Below are 19,209 nucleotides of genomic sequence, written 5' to 3' on the forward strand. Positions count from 1 at the left end.
TTGTTGACCAGCTTGTCTAAAAGGTCATCGATAAGCGGTATCGGATAATTGTCTTTAATTAAAACTTTGTTCAGTTTTCTAAAGTCATAGTCGTATGTCTCCTGTTTTCTTTTTGACTAAAACAATTGGTGAAGCATATTCTGATTCACTAGGTTGAATAATTCCCTCTTTTAAATAGTCATCTAATAGTTTTTGTAATTTTTCTTTTTTTGAGTAGGCAAGTCTTCTTGGGGCGCAGCTAAATGGTTTTGACGTTTCTAAGCAAAGTTTTATTTCGCATTTGACTAAAGGCTCGGTAGGCTTATTAACGCTTAAGTAGTTGCGTTTAATAATCTCCTTTGACTGACTGTTTAAGGCTTGGTTATTGTTTTCGCCGCATATGAAGTTCATTTGCTCATCCTCTAAGTGATCAATGCTACAAATTTCTCGAACAGCTTCTTTATAACTGGGCACAACCGCAGCATAAAGTCCGGAATCCGTCGTGAAGTTGGCTAAAGGCATAACTGTTTCGATGACCGTTTTGCTACCTGCTTCGTTAACAGTTTGACTAACTTTACTACTCGCTTCGTTGGCTGTTTTACTAACTGTCTTATTAACTGTTTCATTATCCATTTGACTAACTGTTTCATCAACCTCTTCGTTAACTGTCTCACTGTTTTTGCTAACTGTCTCACTAACTGTTTCACTAACTGTTTCGCTAACTGTTTCACTAACTGTTTCACTAACTGTTTCACTAACTGTTTCACTAACTGTTTCACTAACTGTTTCACTAACTAATTCACTAACTGTTTCACTAACTAATTCACTAACTGTTTTACTATTTGCTTTTCTATATCTTTTACTATCGACTGGGTTGACCATTATCCTTCCCAAGGCGTCTGGATCCAGTTTCAACTGGCACGCTTCCATGAAATTTCGTCCAAGAACTACATTATGACTCATAGACTCGTCTGGGACCTTGTACAAATAAAAATAACATTTAACTTTTTCTTTTATAATGTAACATAAGATTTTTCCATGTATTGTCAGTTGGCTTTTATTCAGCCCGAAATAGGTTTCTGAAGCGGATTCTAAATTAATTTCCTTGGATACATTGCTTAACTTTGTAAATGATATTGGACTCCCTGTGTCTATGAGGCATTCCGTAATTAATGGGATTTTATAGCTATTGTGAAAAAAAATCTTGACAAGTCTTACATAATTGTTGATATTGGCGCTCTTGCGCTCCGGGCATTGTCCGACGAAGTGTCCAAATGCCCCACAGGCATAGCAGGATCCGGGCTCCCTCTTTGGCTTGAGACACTCCCTGGCGAAGTGCCCTTTGGAGTTGCAATTGGCACAACGTAAGTCCTTATTGGCTGCACCTCCTCCAGTAAGGCGCTTTGATGAACTGCTCCCTGTTTTGTGCTTCGGCAGACGGACTTCCGAGAAAGCCCGCAGAATTTGCATCGGCTCGGAGAAACACTGTATGCGCGCCTGGTTGCGCAACGCTGGTGCTGGGATTCCTTCAAAGATGTTTTCCAGGAGCTCCTCTAGATCGATGTTGATGTCGATGGCCAGCATCACCTTGTCCTCGAAGTAAATAGCAAATTTCTCATCCGGATGCCATTCGCGTTTTTGAAATGCGTTCCTCAGTTCCCCTTTTGACATCTTGACCTCGAATGTCAAGATTAACTGTTCGCACAGCTGGTCGGTCGATTCTAGGATGCGTGTGGCGCTTGCGTGCAGCCAGCGCTGTGCGTTTCCTTTTAGTTTGGCAATTAGCAGCATGTGCATGCATCCGTCGTCCAAATTGTAAATCTTTCCGATGTTCTGAAACTGCGTGACCCAATTGCGCGCACATAAGCTGCCGTCAAACTCCATCGTTACCTCTTTTGCCAAGGCAAGCGATGTTGCAGGAGATTCCAGAAGCTTGTTTACATTTCGACTCTGGTGCTGAACAACACTACCAGCGGTTTCATTTCCAACACTGGTATGTCCCATATCGATGTTATCGGCGGCAATTGTCACCTTGGTGCTGTTAACATTGGCGTCGGTGCTGTTAATATTGGCGTCGGTGCTGTTAGCGCATATGTTAACATTGCCGTGGTTTCCGTTGCTGTTGTTCTCGATGACGTCATTGATCTGGCGAGCATGAGCAGACTTGCTCTTGTTCGCGTCGTCGACATCCGCTTGGATCCTCTGCAGCACAGCCATGTTTGCCTCTATCTCGTCCCGAAGCTTTTTTAGAGTGGCTCTATCTGCATCCACCAACGATAGCTGATCCAGATCGAGGTTCTCCGGGGATTCTGACTGCAATGACTGCTCGTCGAACGGGATCGTGCGTGTGTCTCCACCCTGTGGCTCTCTCTGCTTTGGCCAGGCTGCAGCTCCATCCAATTCCTCCACCTCTTCTGCTGCTGATCCGTTATTTGGCGGTGAATCGCCACGCGTTTCTGGGGAAATGGCCTGCAGACGCACTATTAGTTCCGCTTTTGTGCCGGAAGTCTGACGTCCAAGAGCTTCCAACCACTTCTTTAGTTGGAGCACTGAGAATTGATTCCATTTAGTGTCAGGCATAGTGGGTAATGACCACTTCTGATGTTGTGGACGCCGAAAAATTAATATATGTACTCAATCCTTTAAATAATTTCACAATGCCTTTATTCGACTTTTCCCTTTAAGCACACGCCACCGAATGCCGCGTCTCGCGTATTCCTCTTTTCTTATGCTCTCTGAAGTGTGTATGCTTTTGTGAGTGAGCTAGGTATACATTCTTATCTCTTAATGCTAGCTTATAAGTAAGAACGAGATAACAATAATATTCTTATTCCTAACGGGGATATGATCGTATGCTTCTCTCTGCCACTATGGGCTTCATACCTAAGACTATGCTACTACATGGTACAGTGGGCCTTATGAGTGTTCATCCTACCACAACTTTATCAAGTGTCTTCTGTCATCCTAGATGCATTATTGACTCGTGCACCTGGTTTACTGAAGCTCTGGGTGATAAATAAATTGTTCTACCTAGTCTTTGGACCTTGCGATATAATACGCCTTTTTGCAGATCATACGTTTTGGCCAGGTTTTCGGCCAACTCATCTGACACCAATTTGTGAACAATTTCTGTAATCTCGGAGTCTAATCGTTGCTCAGCAAGAAGCCAAATACTTGAAATTTCGGACACTGGCCGGCTAAGCAGTCATTCCAGCGCAAGTTGCCCTTGCAGTCTCCCTCGGACTGCAAATAAAAGAAGTCGTCGCTCGAGTGGAGTTGCCTTCAACGGCAACCTTCCCCTTGGATCCCGAAGAAAGGAAAGACTTTTCCGGCAGTAGTAGTTCGCTCGTTTTATTCTATGATCGTTCTTTAAGATTATTCAGTACAAATTAACTTAATCAAATCTTACCGCAGTTTGCCCGTTTGCACGCTAAGTTTTTCGCGTCTTGCGATGGCGGCCATTAGTGTGCCCGGACACATTTATCCACCAAATACTATCACTATCAGGAAATACTGACTACGCCTATCGATTACACCGTTCGATCCGCGGCAATAATAATAATAATAATAATAATCATATTAATAATACTAATTATAATAATCATATTGTTTATAAATAAAACCGCCAGTGTTACTGTTAATTTTAATTTATTGGTTAAGTTCAGACACTTAATATTAACTATTTCGACACCGATGCGTACGTTTTCTCGCAGATCAAAATTGTGACTAACTTAAGCTTTGGCTGTACTCACGCCATACGATTAGTCTAGCATAAGACGTTAACAAGTTACAGTTAGAAGGGAGTTAGAAGTTAGGAAAAGTACTGGGCAAGCTCGCGGACAATTACAGCGGTGCGATGCTTACATTGATTCCGCTGATAAGCTCCGCTGAAGCTGCAGACAAATGAGAATGTAAACAAAGATAAAGGGTGACTTGTTCGCGTATACAGGGTGTCTCGTTCCCAAACATACCGGCCCCCTGAACGGTTGTTCAGCAGAGAGGCAGTACAGCGATTTTGGCAATTGGGCGTTTGTATAATCCGTGAGCAGTCTTCACTGTAACGACTCGGACCTTGTTGTCGATTCCTGCGTGCACTGCGGTGATGCGGCCAAGAATCCATTTAGAGGGCGGTAGATTGGGCTCCTTGAGTACTACCAGTGTGTCGATCTTCAGATTCTCGGTTTCCAGATGCCACTTTGTCCGCTCATGAAGAGATGTCAGGTATTCCATATGCCACCTTTTCCAAAAGCCTTGAACCATGGCTTGCAGCTGATTCCACCTCTCCAATCGATTGACTTGCATATCCAGACGACAGGGTTCAGGCAATGCAGTATACGGAGATCCAGTCAAAAAATGAGCAGGCGTCAGTGGATCCAAAGAATTATCCCCAGTTGGGCACAGCGGGCGTGAATTCAGGATAGCTTCAATTTGGGTCAGGACAGTAGAGAGCTCCTCAAACGTTAAAGCCTTTGATCCAAGTATCCGTTTCATATGGAGTTTAATTGAGCGAACTCCAGCTTCCCACATCCCTCCAAAATGGGGCAGACGGGGGTATAAAGTACCAAGAAATCCCTTCATTGGCAAAGAATCCTGCTAGTGCCTCATCTTTGCTTGTTGAATGGCCAGACGTCTCATGTCATCCAAAGTTTGCTTGCCTCCATGAAATGTAGTTCCATTGTCCGAATACAGGTCAGTAGGCTTCGCTCGGCGGGAAATGAATCGTTGAAAGGCTGCGATGAAAGCCTGTGTAGTTAGCTCACTAACAACCTCGATGTGAAGTGACTTTGTAGTAAGGCACACGAAAATAGAAAACCATGCCTTTCCGATGCGTGGAGTTCTTCCCTTTGATTCCTTGATTGCGATCGGTCCAGCGTAGTCCAGCCCTGTGTGTTGAAAGCAGCGGCTAGCTTGAACTCGAGGAATTGGTAGCTCTCCCATGATCTGGTTGCTTGTGCCCTTTCGTTGAAGAAAACAGGATTTGCATTGGAAGCCTGCCTTTCTGACGAGATTGCGGGCTCCCAGAATCCAGTACTGCTGACGAAGATTGGTGAACGTTGCATCAACTCCAGTGTGCAGATAGGAGACATGAAAATGTCGAACCAGTCCAGCTAGTGGTGTATCTTTAGGTATCAGAATCGGGTGCTTGGCGTTGTAGTTGAGTGTAGATTGCTCGATTCTCCCACCGACTCGCATTACTCCATAATCATCCAGAAACGGAGAAAACCGGATAAGATGCGATTTAGCGTTAAGCTGGCGTCGATTCTCTAGCTGCGCATATTCTCTGGCAAAGGATTTTGTTGCACATGTCGAATAAGTCGGCGCTGTGCGTCCAGCAACTCTTCAGACGTAAGGAATGGTGCCGAGTTCCTATGATGGGATCGAAGAGTGTGAATAAAGTGATGACAGTAGCTAGATACCCTTATAAGACGCGTCCAGGTTGAGAATTTGTGGATGAGTAACTCGTGTATACTTTCATCAGGAAAGTTATGTAGAGTCGTGGGCTTTATGGCTCGTTCTTCGGTGTTGACATCGAAACTTGAAGATACGCTGAACTTGCTTGTAGAAGGTGGCCACTCAGAGGTGGGTGTGGCCAGCCAGGACGGCCCTTTCCACCACAGTCGATGCTCCAGAAGCTTTGACGGATGAAGTCCTCGGGAAGCACAATCAGCAGGATTGTCTTCCGTGCGAACATGGTTCCAGCAGCTACGGGGAAAGTCGCTCAATATCTCAGAAGTTCGGTTGCAGACGTAGGTGTTCCACCGTCGAGGGGAGCTGAAAGCCAGTGTAGCACAATTTCTGAATCTGTCCAGCAGCTCGTGCTGAAAAGAGGAATTGTTAGTGATGTTTTGACAATAGAAAGCAATCGAGATAGAAGTAACGCAGCGTTTAGCTCCAAACGTGGAATTGATACGGGCTTGATCGGGGCCACCCGTGTTTTGGCGGCAACCAGAGTTACTTGAAAGCTGCATCCAACTGCAACTCGAGCGTAAACTACCGCACCGTAGGCGTGCGAGGATGCGTCGGCGAATCCGTGTAGTTGAACATCTCGAAATGGTGACGCAATATACCGTGGTACTTGGCATTGCGTAAGTGCTGGCAAATCCTCTACTAAGGCTCTCCAGCGCGTACGTAGACTTTCAGGTATGGGGTCGTCCCACTGCAGGACACTTGTCCAGCTTTCTTGGAAGATTAGCTTGAGTAGAACTGTGACCGGCGCTACCAGTCCAAGCGGATCATAAATTCTTGATAGCTGAGACAAGAGTTCTCTTTTCGTCGGAGAAATGGTCGCATCGCATCCCTTTAGGTTGAGATACAGAACGTCCTTCCCAGGGTTCCATTGGATACCAAGAACTTTGACAGGTGAATCCGCAGCTGATTTGTTGAGGAGCTGGATAGGTTCAAAACATCTATCTTCCTCTGGTAATGATTTCAGAAGACGCCAACTATTAGAGCTCCATTTGCGTAGCTTGAATTTTCCCTTATCCAAGAGGGCTATAAGCTCGTCCTTGAGAATCATAAGCTCCTCGAATGTGTTGGCGCCTGTAGGGATATCGTCCACATAGGCATCGTGCAGAAGAGCGTGAGCTGCTGCAGGGTATTCATGGCCATGATCGTCGGCAAGTTGCTTTAGAACTCGAACAGCCAGAAATGGTGACGGTGCCAATCCGTAGGTAACCGTCAGCAGGCGAAAATGAAGCAGAGGTTCATTCTCAGTCGTGCGCCAAACAATGCGCTGAAAATTGGTGTGTGGCTTAAAGACTTTAATGCCTCGAAACATCTTTTCGACATCTGCGCATAAAACATATTGGTGCTGCCGGAAGCGTAGACAAACGCCAAAAAGATCGCGTTGAATCGGTGGACCAATATGTAGTCTGTCATTGAGCGATACTCCAGAGCTGTCCTTTCCTGATCCATCAAAAACTACACGACATTTGGTAGTCAGACTGTCCAGTTTGATGACAGCGTGGTGCGGCAAATAGAAGCAGGTGTCTGGGGACTCCTCAACCTGAGCCGAGGTCAGTTGTTCCATATGTCCACGTTGCAAGTAGTCGTCCAGGAAAGCTTCGTACTGCTGCTTCAATTCTGGATACCGACGAAATTTGCGTTCCAGCGAGAAGAAGCGATTGATGGCCTGTGGCAAGGTCGAATCAATAGGCGGTGCCTTCTCCTTGAAGGGATACTCGACGACGTACACCCCGTCCGTCGAGCGCTTGTGTGTGGCAGCAAAATGACGCTCTGTGGGATCGCTGGCGTCCAGGAGAGCCTGGTTAGGCTGAATGCTGTCCATCTCCATGAATGAACGAACCATCGTGTCTAGGTCCGCGTGATGAGTAACCGCAGAAGTAGGGTGATCATCGAATGCAGAGTAAGAGCCTGCAAGAATCCAACCAAATACAGTATTGAGAGCGATAGGAAAGTCGTTACCAAAGTGTTTCCGATCTCCTGTGTATAGAGACCAAAGTTGATCCGATCCAACAATGACATCGATTGCTCCAGGTGTGCAGAACGTTGGGTCTGCCAAAGGAAGCTCGCAGATTTGCCTCCACGTAGAGGATGAGGTGTCAATAACTTGGGCAGGAAGTGATGACGTCAGCGAGGTGAGAATGAACGAGACCAATTCGACAGTTTGGCCCGAATGACGAGAGCGCAGCTTGATATGTGCGCGTCCTCGGGTAACGCCCGCGCTGTTGGCGGCGAGACCGAGAATAGAAATCCGTGCGTGCGTTCGACGCACGCCTATTCGCTGAACAAATGATTCCGATGCCAAGGTTATTGTAGATCCAGTGTCCAGGAGCAGCCTGCAGGTTGTAGTGTTTCCCCAGGCGTCGATGACGTCAGCAGGATGGTTGGCAACAGAGTCTGAGAACCAGCCGCCGGAATATTCTCCAGAGTATGATGCGTAAAGTTGTTTTCCGCGGGAGTCTCGCGTCCCAAGCGATGACCTTCTCGAGCTAGCGGTTGATTGTGGCCAATTGTAGATCCCGCATGTGAGACTGCTGGTCGATCGCGGCTGTCAACACTTGCTGTGTCAATGTTGTTGCCATTTTGAATTGGCTGCGACGAGCCATGAACCAAAGTATGATGCTTGCGGCGGCAGATCCGACAAGTATGCCTCGATGTACAGTTGCCCACCATATGAGCCGGGCTGAGGCAATTGAAACAGAGCTTTCTTGATTTGAGGAAGTCTCGGCGAGATGCAATGTCGAGTGCGATGAATTGAGGACACTTAAACAGTTGGTGATTCTGCTGGCACGATGTGCACTTCGGCTCTTCCCGTCTTGGATGCGTGTCTGCGTGGTGCGTGGTAGCTGCGCGTCGAGCTTGGGTTGATCGAGTTAATTGAAAAGCCTCCAACGTATCGCAGCGTGCTGTGAGAAATTTCAAGAATCGGTTGATGGTCACACCTTTTCCTCGGATTCTGCGCACTGAGCCCAGGCTTGGCGGGTATCGCTATCTAATTTTGAAAGTAAAATGAAAATTAGCCAGGGATCCCTCTCTTCGCAATTAAGAGCTCGTAGACCACGAATAACTTCGTCTGCGCCATCGGCAATTTTCCGCACTGTGCCGATATTTGAATTTATAGCACTCGGAAGGCTCATGAAACTGTTTAAGAACGATCGAATAATTAGCGATTGTTTGTTATATCGCTGTTCCAGCCGATCCCATGCTTCCCGATAGTTGTCATTAGTAACTGGAATATGTTTAACTAATGCAAGCGCGTCTCCGGCACGTACGATTTTAAATAATGAAATCGTTGGCAATCCGTCAGGCTCGAATTGGAAGCAATCGATAAAATAAACATGTCCGAAAAATGTTTCCAATCCTCATAATTTCCAGAAAAAGTCGGAAGTTTAATTCGCTCGAACTGAAAATCGACATGACTTCTCTGGGATGTGTCTGCGGCTTGAACTGTGGCATCAATACTGTTTGAGGTGACATCCCGTCTCAACTCCTCCAAAGTATTGCTGAGAATAGCGTGTGTAGCATAATGTTTGTCCTCATATGCGTCAAAATCCTCGTCAGGGTTCTCCCAATCGGCTTCCGATTTAAATGCATACAGCTCTTCCGAGAGCCGTACGAACCGCAAATAATTTTCCTGTAGTTGCGCCAGGCGGACAACTATTGTTTGCACTAATTGAATGTCATCAACAAATTTTAAGGCATTATTATGCGCACGAGTAATTTGGATTTTGCAGAAGCCCCGTTGTTGAATCACACTCCGCATGGTGGTCGAAAGAAGGGAACGATTCTACACGATGTAGGAATCTATAGATCATCGTTTGCCAAAAGGCCAATAATCAAAATCAAATGCCCGAAAGAAACGCAGTTCCGGTTATCCGGCTCTCGAAGGACCAATTTTTATGTTTATAAATAAAACCGCCAGTGATTACTGTTAATTTTAATTTATTGGTTTAGTTCAGACACTTAATATTAACTATTTCGACACCGATGCGTACGTTTTCTCGCAGATCAAAATTGTGACTAACTTAAGCTTTGGCTGTACTCACGCCATACGATTAGTCTAGCATAAGACGTTAACAAGTTACAGTTAGAAGGGAGTTAGAAGTTAGGAAAAGTACTGGGCAAGCTCGCGGACAATTACAGCGGTGCGATGCTTACATTGATTCCGCTGATAAGCTCCGCTGAAGCTGCAGACAAATGATAATGTAAACAAAGATAAAGGGTGACTTGTTCGCGTATACAGGGTGTCTCGTTCCCAAACACAAATTAATAACAATAATTATAATAATAATAATAATAATAATAAAAAGATATAATAATAATAATAATTGTTAGCAGACCCAAGCCAAAAACTGACCCACACAAGGAATGTTAGGGCAGCGATCCGAACCTCGTCCGACACTAGTGATTTCATCAAATTTCTTTACGACTGACTACTCTGATGATCGCGTTGCTCCTGCGGCGTTTCTCCTGCAACGCTTTTGTCTTCGTTGTCCTGTGCTTTCTTGACAACGGACGACGTGCCAGCCCGAACGGGATTAGGATGTTATGGGGCAGGGTGTATCGTCGACGCTTTGAGGCAACGCTCGGCCTGGGACCACCTTTGCAGATCCCTGACTCCACTGACCCTTTCAAACACTCTTCCACTCCAAAGATTGCTCTTCACTTGCACTGCTCGTCCTTCCGTTCCGTTCCCGCGGCCCTCTTGCTGCCCGACACTTCCACAGTTTGCTCTTGTGACTGACTGCCTCAAGCTGCACTTGTGCCGTCCCCTTATAGGCCGCGGAGATCCCGTTATTTCCCCTTTTGGGCACGCCCCGTTCGAGTACAATGTCCAAAGTGCGTCCTCGTTGTGCATGTCCAAAGTCCGCACCGTTACCGTTCGACCTCCGTGCCTTGGCCGGCTCGAGTCCAAGGTCCAGCGCGGTACCGTTAGTTCACGGTCTCTGCGCTTTGCCGGGGTCCAAGGTCCATTAACTACAGTTAACTACCGCCCTTGAGTCTTCCTCCATCGAAGCCGACTTTGTTATTGCTAGGCCGCTCCCCTGCATCTAGATTTGAGGGAGTTTTAAGACTCCTCACAACGCGCATAAAACGAACCCAGATTTCAATAAGGAGTTCCACATAACTACAGATGCTTCAAATTTCCTATAGCAAGATGATCACCCTATACCATTTCTATCTAGAACACTTTATAAAGCCGAAGAGAGCTATGCGGCTGATCAGAAAGAGATGCTAGTCATAATTTGGACATAAATTAAGGCTGAAAGCAGAGTGCGCGCACGAAGCGAGAAGCTATGAGCAATACAAGAAGATGGCATAGTGAGAGCATTGAGAGAAACGAGAGTAAACGGTGCTACAGTCGTGATGCTTTGATTAAACTTCTTTTATATGACCTTTCTGTTGATATGTTCGCCACCGAATGCCGCGCCCAGCGCGTTCTCATTTTCTTATTTTCCGTGTGTGAGTGATTGCTTCTGATTCTTATTGCTTAATGCCAGCTTACAAGTAGGACCGAGATGACAATATGATTCTTATATCTGCCGTAGGAGCCTATATCCGAATTTTATTATTAATGTAGTAATCAAATACAAAATTATTAAAATTAATTATATAAATTAAATTGACATTTTCCAATTGTAAATTTCAATAAATGGGCTTAAAATTTTAATGTTGTCAAGAGTAAGTTCTGAATTGTTGAATTTTATATAATCTGATATTTTCAGATTCTTAAAGTGGTTAGTGGTTATTTACTCAAGTATTTTGTTTTCCAAATTGGTGTATGAAATATTATTTATTGTAGTTGTGCCGTTAAATGATAGTAACTATGACCAGTCTAAGTGAGAACTGTTACATTATTATTTCCATTTATTAGAATGGCACTTTCTTGAATGATATATCTTCTTATTTTCGAATGCTTTGATACGGCTTGGCTGGCGGACGTGTTTTTCATAGGTCGCGTGTTCATCTTTAAACAAATCGGCTTTGGAAAAAATGTATGAAAAAGAGCAGAAAAAAAAAATTAAGAGAACAACCAAAAAGTGCAGGCGACACTATGTCGCCAAAACTGATAAGAAAGGTGACGAAAATAGACACTGGGCAGCGCCAGAGCAACAACAATTATTACTCTCCGTTACAAGCACTGGATGATACTACTGAAACCGAAGGCAGTAATGCAGAAATTTCTGCAAAAAAAAAGACTTTTGTCCCGCCAATTACGGTGCTCACAACATCAAAGGATCAAGTGGATGATATGTGCAATCTACTCAACACTCAAGATTACTCCATCAGAAAAATTTCTATTGGAGTAAAACTGCACTGCACGAATATTAAAAGCTTTGAAACACTGTGCACTCATCTAAAAAGTATGAAGCATGAGTGTTTCTCCACATTATTTATTTCTCCAGATTTTCAGCAGATTAACTCTGTTTCTCTTACGAACCGTAACGCTGAAAGTTCTTGCCATGATCTGTTAATGTTCATGTTGAAACACCATTTTAAAATCAAAAATTCTTTTACAAACAGACGGATCCGACTTCAGGTTTACTATTCCATTTCCAACCATAATCATGAAATCTACCGTCCGGAATATACTACAGACAATATAATAAACCTAAAGAAACATCTCAACCCGTCGGTAATAAACGGCACCCACATGAGATATTGTGGAAAAATACAGACAATCTAACGACACCCACCACCCAAAGTCAGAAATTTAATGAAACTCCTATTCTAGATTACCCAGATCACATATTGCACATTGTCAAGTGAAAGACACTTATTCCTCACAGCCATAGATACATTTTCCAAAGTATCGCAAACGAGAATAATATATTCTAAACTCACCGAATATATCATAACCCCTTTTTTTTCTTCGTAGTCCCGAAATATATCATTATGGATAACGAGAAAGCTTTCAATTCCCAATAAATGAAGTTCATGCTGGAGATGTCACAGATAGTGGTTCATACTGCCCCACCAAAAAAACAGTTAACGCTTCTATTCGACACTTTCCGAAATAATGAGATGCCTCAAAAAAGGGGGCACAGAGAGCCATATCAAAAGATAACATTTTTTTGCAGGATATTACTATAGACTGCACACGACGCCGGGCGAACGATGAACTTAACGAACTAATAGAACGCACAGGTACTAATAATGCCCAGGGGTATAGGGAAGTTGCATACTTCAACGACTTAGCCGGTACACCTCATCGACATCGACCAAATCCGAACTGCCCTAGACATTTTACATAAGCACACTGAATATAGTCTTTAACGTAGTCCATTAAACGATACCCTTCACCGTGAGATAATCACAACTATGCACACATTTCCAAAATTGTATAGCCTTTCCCAATACTCTGAAAACTAGGTCCTTGAATCTCCAGATCAGGATGACCTAATCATAATAGAGCAGAGCTCATAGACAACAATAACAAATAAGTCCTTGTTAACAAACAATTACAAGACAGAAGTATCTACTACAGTATCTAATGCTTTAGCAATTTCTATACAAAAGACCAGTTCCGTTCGTTTAGAAATTGTTCGTAGTTTACATAACCAGATTAGACGACTCCTAAAAGAAGAAATTATTCACATTAGTAATGCCATCCAGTGGGCGCGACTAAACGTTTTCAGATGAATTAATTGAAATAGAAAGAATATTTAAAAGAACCAACATGCCATTACTAGTGATGAAAGAAGCTATGGAGTTTTCCGAAGTCTCTATTCTACATAATATAACAACACATTAGTGCATCGTAAAAGTCCCAAGCTTAAGAAACACAATACCATGATATAATTGTAAAACCAATAGTTAAAAACAACACAACTATACACTTAGACTTTTATCAAATCTTTGTTTTCGAAAATCTTACCTATAGTATTCCCCAAAGAAAACAACTCTTAATATAAAAAATTTTAATTGCATTTCAAAGTTAGTTCTGGGAAAGAAAGATCTGTGTTTTTAGCAACAACCGACAACTTATCCAGAATAGAAGAAGTCGACGACGGAATCATCATATTAACCGATTACGATGGAATCATATCCTAGATCCTCACAGAGCTTCACATAGAAGCTTCACTTACCTTGTTCAGCTATGAAACGACTCGATGATAACCGACAACAACGTTTCACCAACTTGGAACCGGCAGCCCTGTCTCCTAGGTCGCCTCATGTACAATTTACAGCTGAGGAAAAAGAAAGACTTTGGTTATATCTCTTGAAGCGTTGCATATACATAAAAGGCACATAAAAACCCATTTAATGGCCAACCGCATAACCCTGCTGACGCTCTTCGGTATTACTCTGATTATCATCCTGGGCCTTCATACCTATAGTCAAAGGAAAAGAAGCATAACCTTGCAGCTTGGACCTATGCCGGGAATGAAAACAAAAGTTAACATCAGCTACCTCAGTTCAACAACATTCGTTACTTCTAGAGAATTCTTGGACAAGCATAAATTAGAGTGGGAAGAGTTAACAACAATAATGTCAACACTACAACAGAATGTAATAGAATAACGAGACCCAATATTCAAGCTCAGCGCCAGCGTAATTTCCTGCACACGCCGAGCTACCAAGCAGAGTTCCCAGAATGTGTTTGGCAATTGTTTCCGCTCCCACCAGCGCTTGTGATTCAAGATTGCAGTTCATCTTTGCCTATTACCTAGTATGCCTATTTGCCTAGTAGTTCAGTTGCTAATTGGATTACCATAAATAAAGACATTGTTCTCACTTCAATTTAAAGTCCAACATTTTTTACACCCGTTACTCGTAGAGTAAAAGGGTATACTAGATTCGTTGAAAAGTGTATAACAGGCAGAAGGAAGCGTTTCAGACTAATTTAAGTATATATATTCTTGATGATGATCAATAGCCGAGTTGATCTAGCCATGTCCGTCTGTCCGTATGAACGTCGAGATCTCGGAACCTATAAAAGCTCGAAGGTTGAGATTCAGAATACAGATTCTAGAGACAAGACGCAGCGCAAGTTTTTTGACCCATGCCACGCCCACTCTAACGCCCACAAACCACACATAACTGCCACGCCCACACTTTAGAAAAATGTGTTAATATTTTTTTTCACTTTCTTATTAGTTACAATACTAATTTGTATCTATTTGACAAAAAAATGATTGCCACGCCCTAAAGCCGCCAAACCGGTCACGCCCATAATTTAAAAAATTTTTTGACATTTTTCAAATTGTAATTAAGCGTGTATATTTATATCGATTTGCCAAACAATATTTTGCCATGCCCACTCTAACTCCCTAAAGCCAACGAACCGGTCCCGCCCACACTTTTGAACAATTTGTTATTATTTTCTCATTGGATTCCCAATATCAATCAATATCCCAGAAAATGTTGCAATTTCGCGTTCGCATTCACACTAGCTGAGTTACGGGTATCTGATAATCGGGGAGCTCGACTATAGCATTCTCTCGTAGAATCAACGAATCTTATTTTACTCTACGTGTATCGGGCATAGAAAACATACATATATTTATATATATATAATATTATTACTTAACAGCAATCGACAACTATAGACCTCCGATCACAACGGCATTACGCCTTAAAATTGTACATTTAAATGTTGAATATTGTATTTCCTATCTATGTATGTATATGTATATGTAAATAAAACCGAAAATAAGAATTGTGAGTTTTATAAAATGTGTGCTTTATAATAGGTTATGCATGTACTATAAATATATACTTGTGAATATACCTGTGTGTAAGCTAGTGAAAATAGTAAATATATTTCTATTAATAATCATGTCAATTAATTAACATTCCTTTTAAATGATAAAATAATTTTAAATATATTTTACTATTAGTGTTCAAATACAAAATTAAATATAGGTGAATTGTTCATTTAATAAGTATTTTATACCTTTTAAAATAGTTAATTAGAGCCTAATCTATCTGGGGACTTTCATGAATAACATCGTAACAGGTAGTCTAAATATTTGGTAGTAGAAAACTGGATTGTTATTGATTGTGATTTAAAAACAGTATTATAGATTACTTAACATAATAATTACCATTAGTACAATGAAAACTCTTAATTAAAAATAAACTACCTTTTGAAAGGGAACAAATATATACTTATGCACTTTCTATACAATACACGTTTGTCTGTATAATGTTTAGATACATACCATATACATAATGTTGCCAAAGTGTACGACTTTTGGCAAAAGGTTTAGCAAATTTAGTTAGTCTGAAGTAAGCTATTCCGAAGGTAAGGAGCTCATATTTACTATTCAAGATCTCTATACATTAAATTACTATTTATAGATACCAAAAAAATGTAATTTATTTATAGACATTTATTAGTTCAGATAGTAATGGTATGTATATATTTCTAGCCATATAAATTTTATGAGGATAAGCTCCAAACAAATTCCGTCATAATGGCTTATTCCTGGGATAACCGTGTCGATTTTGTCGTTCGGTATATGTATGGTGAGTAGAAAAGGGCTTGGGATAAACGCATCCCTTAGTGAACTAAAATTCCTTAAAACATAAGTATGTTTTATACAAAAAATTTAAGTTTATAGTCCTTTGCATTGAACACATAAAGCAATTACACGCATTATTATACATATCTTCGGAACTATCCAGTGGCGACTATATGATAAATAATACAATTTCAATTAACATGTTGAAATCTTAATTTTGCTTATCGAAATCCTATGAATATATTATAATAACGACATAGGAAAAATACAAAAAATTGAAATATCTTGCTATAGTCTGCCTCTTAACAATATATAAATTTTATTTTAATTTTATCAAATATGGGACGAATATCATATAGCTCATTAGGAACTGCTTCAAAATTAATTAACCAAAATACACGATGGGTTCTGATTAGATATACATATGTTTTTATAATTAGGGTAATCGGATAGGATTTTTCCAGTTTGAAAAAGCACAAATTGCGAAATATAATAAAAATAACATTTACCATTGCTGCGGATCGAATTTATGTAACAATCGCAAATCGGGCAACTTAAATGTTGTGCCATATTTATGTATTCTTATAATCCGTTAAGGATTATTATTATTATGAGGTCACATGGATAACTGTCATGTTAGGCCAAGCGGACCACTCTCAAATTATTTCGTGTGAAGTGGTCAATGCAGCCGGCATGCAAGACTTATATAAGGTTAAGGCAAATACATTAGAATAACAAGATACGTAACGCCATTCAATTTTGTGCACTCAATTTTGTCGGGCTGGCTCCTCTAGAGTGACAGCCGACAACTGCACACATAACGATATTATTATGGTAAAGGTATGCCTGGTAAATTTGACAAAATATGCCCTTCACATTACTAGTTCTTAGACTTTAAATCTATAATATCTTTATGTACAATTTTTTTGTCTTTCATTGCCTTAACGATATTATTATTTAAATGTAGCTTAGAAATAGTAATAGTCGAAACGATGTACATAAAATCACAAAATAAACTTTAAAAATGACTTTACTGCCTCAAGATATGACTTTTGCAAACAAACGTTTTCATTTTTTTATATATATTTTATAAATTTTGTATTTTTCACTACATATTATTTTTATGAAATATTTTTCACAATGTAATGACTGCTTTTGGGAAAATTTATGTTTTAAATTACAGTAGCTATAATAATTTCTATTGGATTTGCTTTAATTATTAAGTATATTAATTAAATCATTTGACTTAATAATACTGTACATATGCGACCCATTTTTATTAATTAAAATTCAAATAAGATTCAGTTGAATTATGTTGTTAAATTCCAATTTGATATTTTTAAAAAGCGCGCAATTTTGGGTGGGAAGAACCCTATTGGTTTTACCCACACAAGCAAGAAAATTCTATTTTTAGATTTCTTACGCTCTCAGCGTAAGCGAACGGACAGAGAGCAATTTTGGCAGTCACCAAATAAGTGGCTGCATAGTGCAAAACCAATGTATGGCCGTTACGCATCTTGTTATTGTAATGTCTTTGGTAAAAGGGTATACTAAATTCGTTGAGAAGTATGTAACAGGCAGAAGGTAGTGTTTCCGACTATATAAAGTATTTATATTCTTGATCATGATCAAAAGCCGAGTCGATCCGTCTGTCCGTATGAACGTCGAGATATCAGGAACTATTCTAGAGACAAGGAGGCAGCGCAGGTTTGTTGGCTTATGTTTCCACGCGCACTCTAACGCCCACAAGCCGCACAAAAGTGCGACCCCCACAATTTCAATAAGTGTGTTAATATTTTTCCAAATTTTTATTAGTCTTCTAAATTTCTATAGAGTTGCCAAAAAATTGTTGGCCACGCCCACTCTTAAGCCCACAAACAGCACAAAACTGCCACGCCGCCTCTTATGAACAACATTTCATTTCTTTTATTAATTTTGTTCGCCAATATCTATCCTAGAAAAATTATAACTTTATCGATCAAATTATGAATTCATGAAACCCTAAAAAAATACATGTAATCAAAAACGTGTACACGAAGACTATCGGGCCAGGCAGCCGCCTGCTATTCCTAATATTGTTTTTTATTTACATGCTAACTTTGTACACACCATCAAACTTTACTGCACCTTATATGTGCAGCAATATTATCATTATCTATGCAGTTCAGCTGCGTGAGCATCTAAGCTCTTCCCTCTCTCGCTCTTTCTTTTGCATTGTAGCACATACACTTTTGGTTCAGCGTTCTGCTGTTCGCTGTGCACTTAAGTCGCTCATTATTCGCTTTCGTTGTCTTGATTCAAAATCTCGTTCGCTAAAACCATTATAAACATATCGTTTGAAATCTCTAAGTAAACCTAATAAAGAGACGTCTTCATTGCTTAAAAACACTAATAAAAAAACAACATTTGTTTACCCCGATGTGATTTGTGCGTAAAGAATAAATTATGCAAATCTTGCACAGCTGATTAAATCATTAATTAACTTTAATTAATTCGCTATTGTTGCTGAGTGCGTTGTTGAACAACAATTTTGGTCTTAAATAATCAGACTAATTAAAGGCAGAAAACACTGAAAGTAACTCCGTTGGTTATGCAAGATTGCATATATGTAAATTAACATTTATATTCGTGCGCGTACATAGCCATATAACGGAAGCTTACGCCAATTCTTCTTTGCGCTCATATTCCCGCTTGAACCGAATTTCGAGAAAATTCTGGAAAAGTTACCGATATTCGATCAGGGTGACATTTATAATCATTTATAATCGAGTATATCAGGTATATCAGGTATATATCAAGTTCTGCAATAATTTCATTTGATTAGTCCGTTCTTTATGTGTGGTTGGAGCTGATCGATAAGCGTTAGCAAACATTTAGAAAAATTCTCAACGAGCTCGAAGAACTAGATTTTGAGGAAATTGAAAGTAATTTGAATGAGAAACTAAATGACATTCTCGTAAATCGTAACTCCTCTGTTCGGGGGGAGATTTAAAAGCGGATCTCGCAACTCAACTCCAATTCAACTTTTGGTGACGGTATTTCTCCGTATGATTGTGGCCATCAACAGCTTTCACTCCGGCGTAGGTCACCGCCGCTTCCCCTCTTCAGCTTTCAAAATTTGCTATATGCTATGCTAACTGGCTGGACTTCTATTCTCTTGATCTTAACTGCACCTTATAACATTCCGATTCGCAAATCAGCTTCAACTTAAGAGAACAAAATCTCGCCAGCTTGTGTCACCGGAATAGGCAATTCTAGTTTTGAGTCAGTGTAATGACCCGCTTAATCACAGTAA

General features: G+C 40.9%; 2 protein-coding genes across 2 annotated transcripts; both read right to left on the minus strand.

The window, feature by feature from the left end:
- Positions 1-973: 973 nt before the first annotated feature.
- On the minus strand, positions 974-2,559 carry LOC120284994. The gene is made up of 2 exons (XM_039295002.2): positions 1,198-2,559; positions 974-1,142 (listed from the first exon to the last, which is right to left on the minus strand). Exons 1-2 carry the CDS (start codon positions 2,557-2,559, stop codon positions 1,131-1,133), a joined length of 1,374 nt encoding a protein of 457 aa, XP_039150936.2. The 3' UTR covers positions 974-1,130.
- A 2,013-nt stretch (positions 2,560-4,572) lies between these two features.
- LOC123327306 lies at positions 4,573-5,172 on the minus strand. The gene has a single exon (XM_044923368.1). It carries the CDS (start codon positions 5,170-5,172, stop codon positions 4,573-4,575), a length of 600 nt encoding a protein of 199 aa, XP_044779303.1.
- Between the last annotated feature and the right edge of the window lie 14,037 nt (positions 5,173-19,209).

Source organism: Drosophila simulans, chromosome 3R (genome assembly GCF_016746395.2).
Source record: "Drosophila simulans strain w501 chromosome 3R, Prin_Dsim_3.1, whole genome shotgun sequence".
Taxonomy (NCBI): Eukaryota; Metazoa; Arthropoda; class Insecta; order Diptera; family Drosophilidae; genus Drosophila; species Drosophila simulans.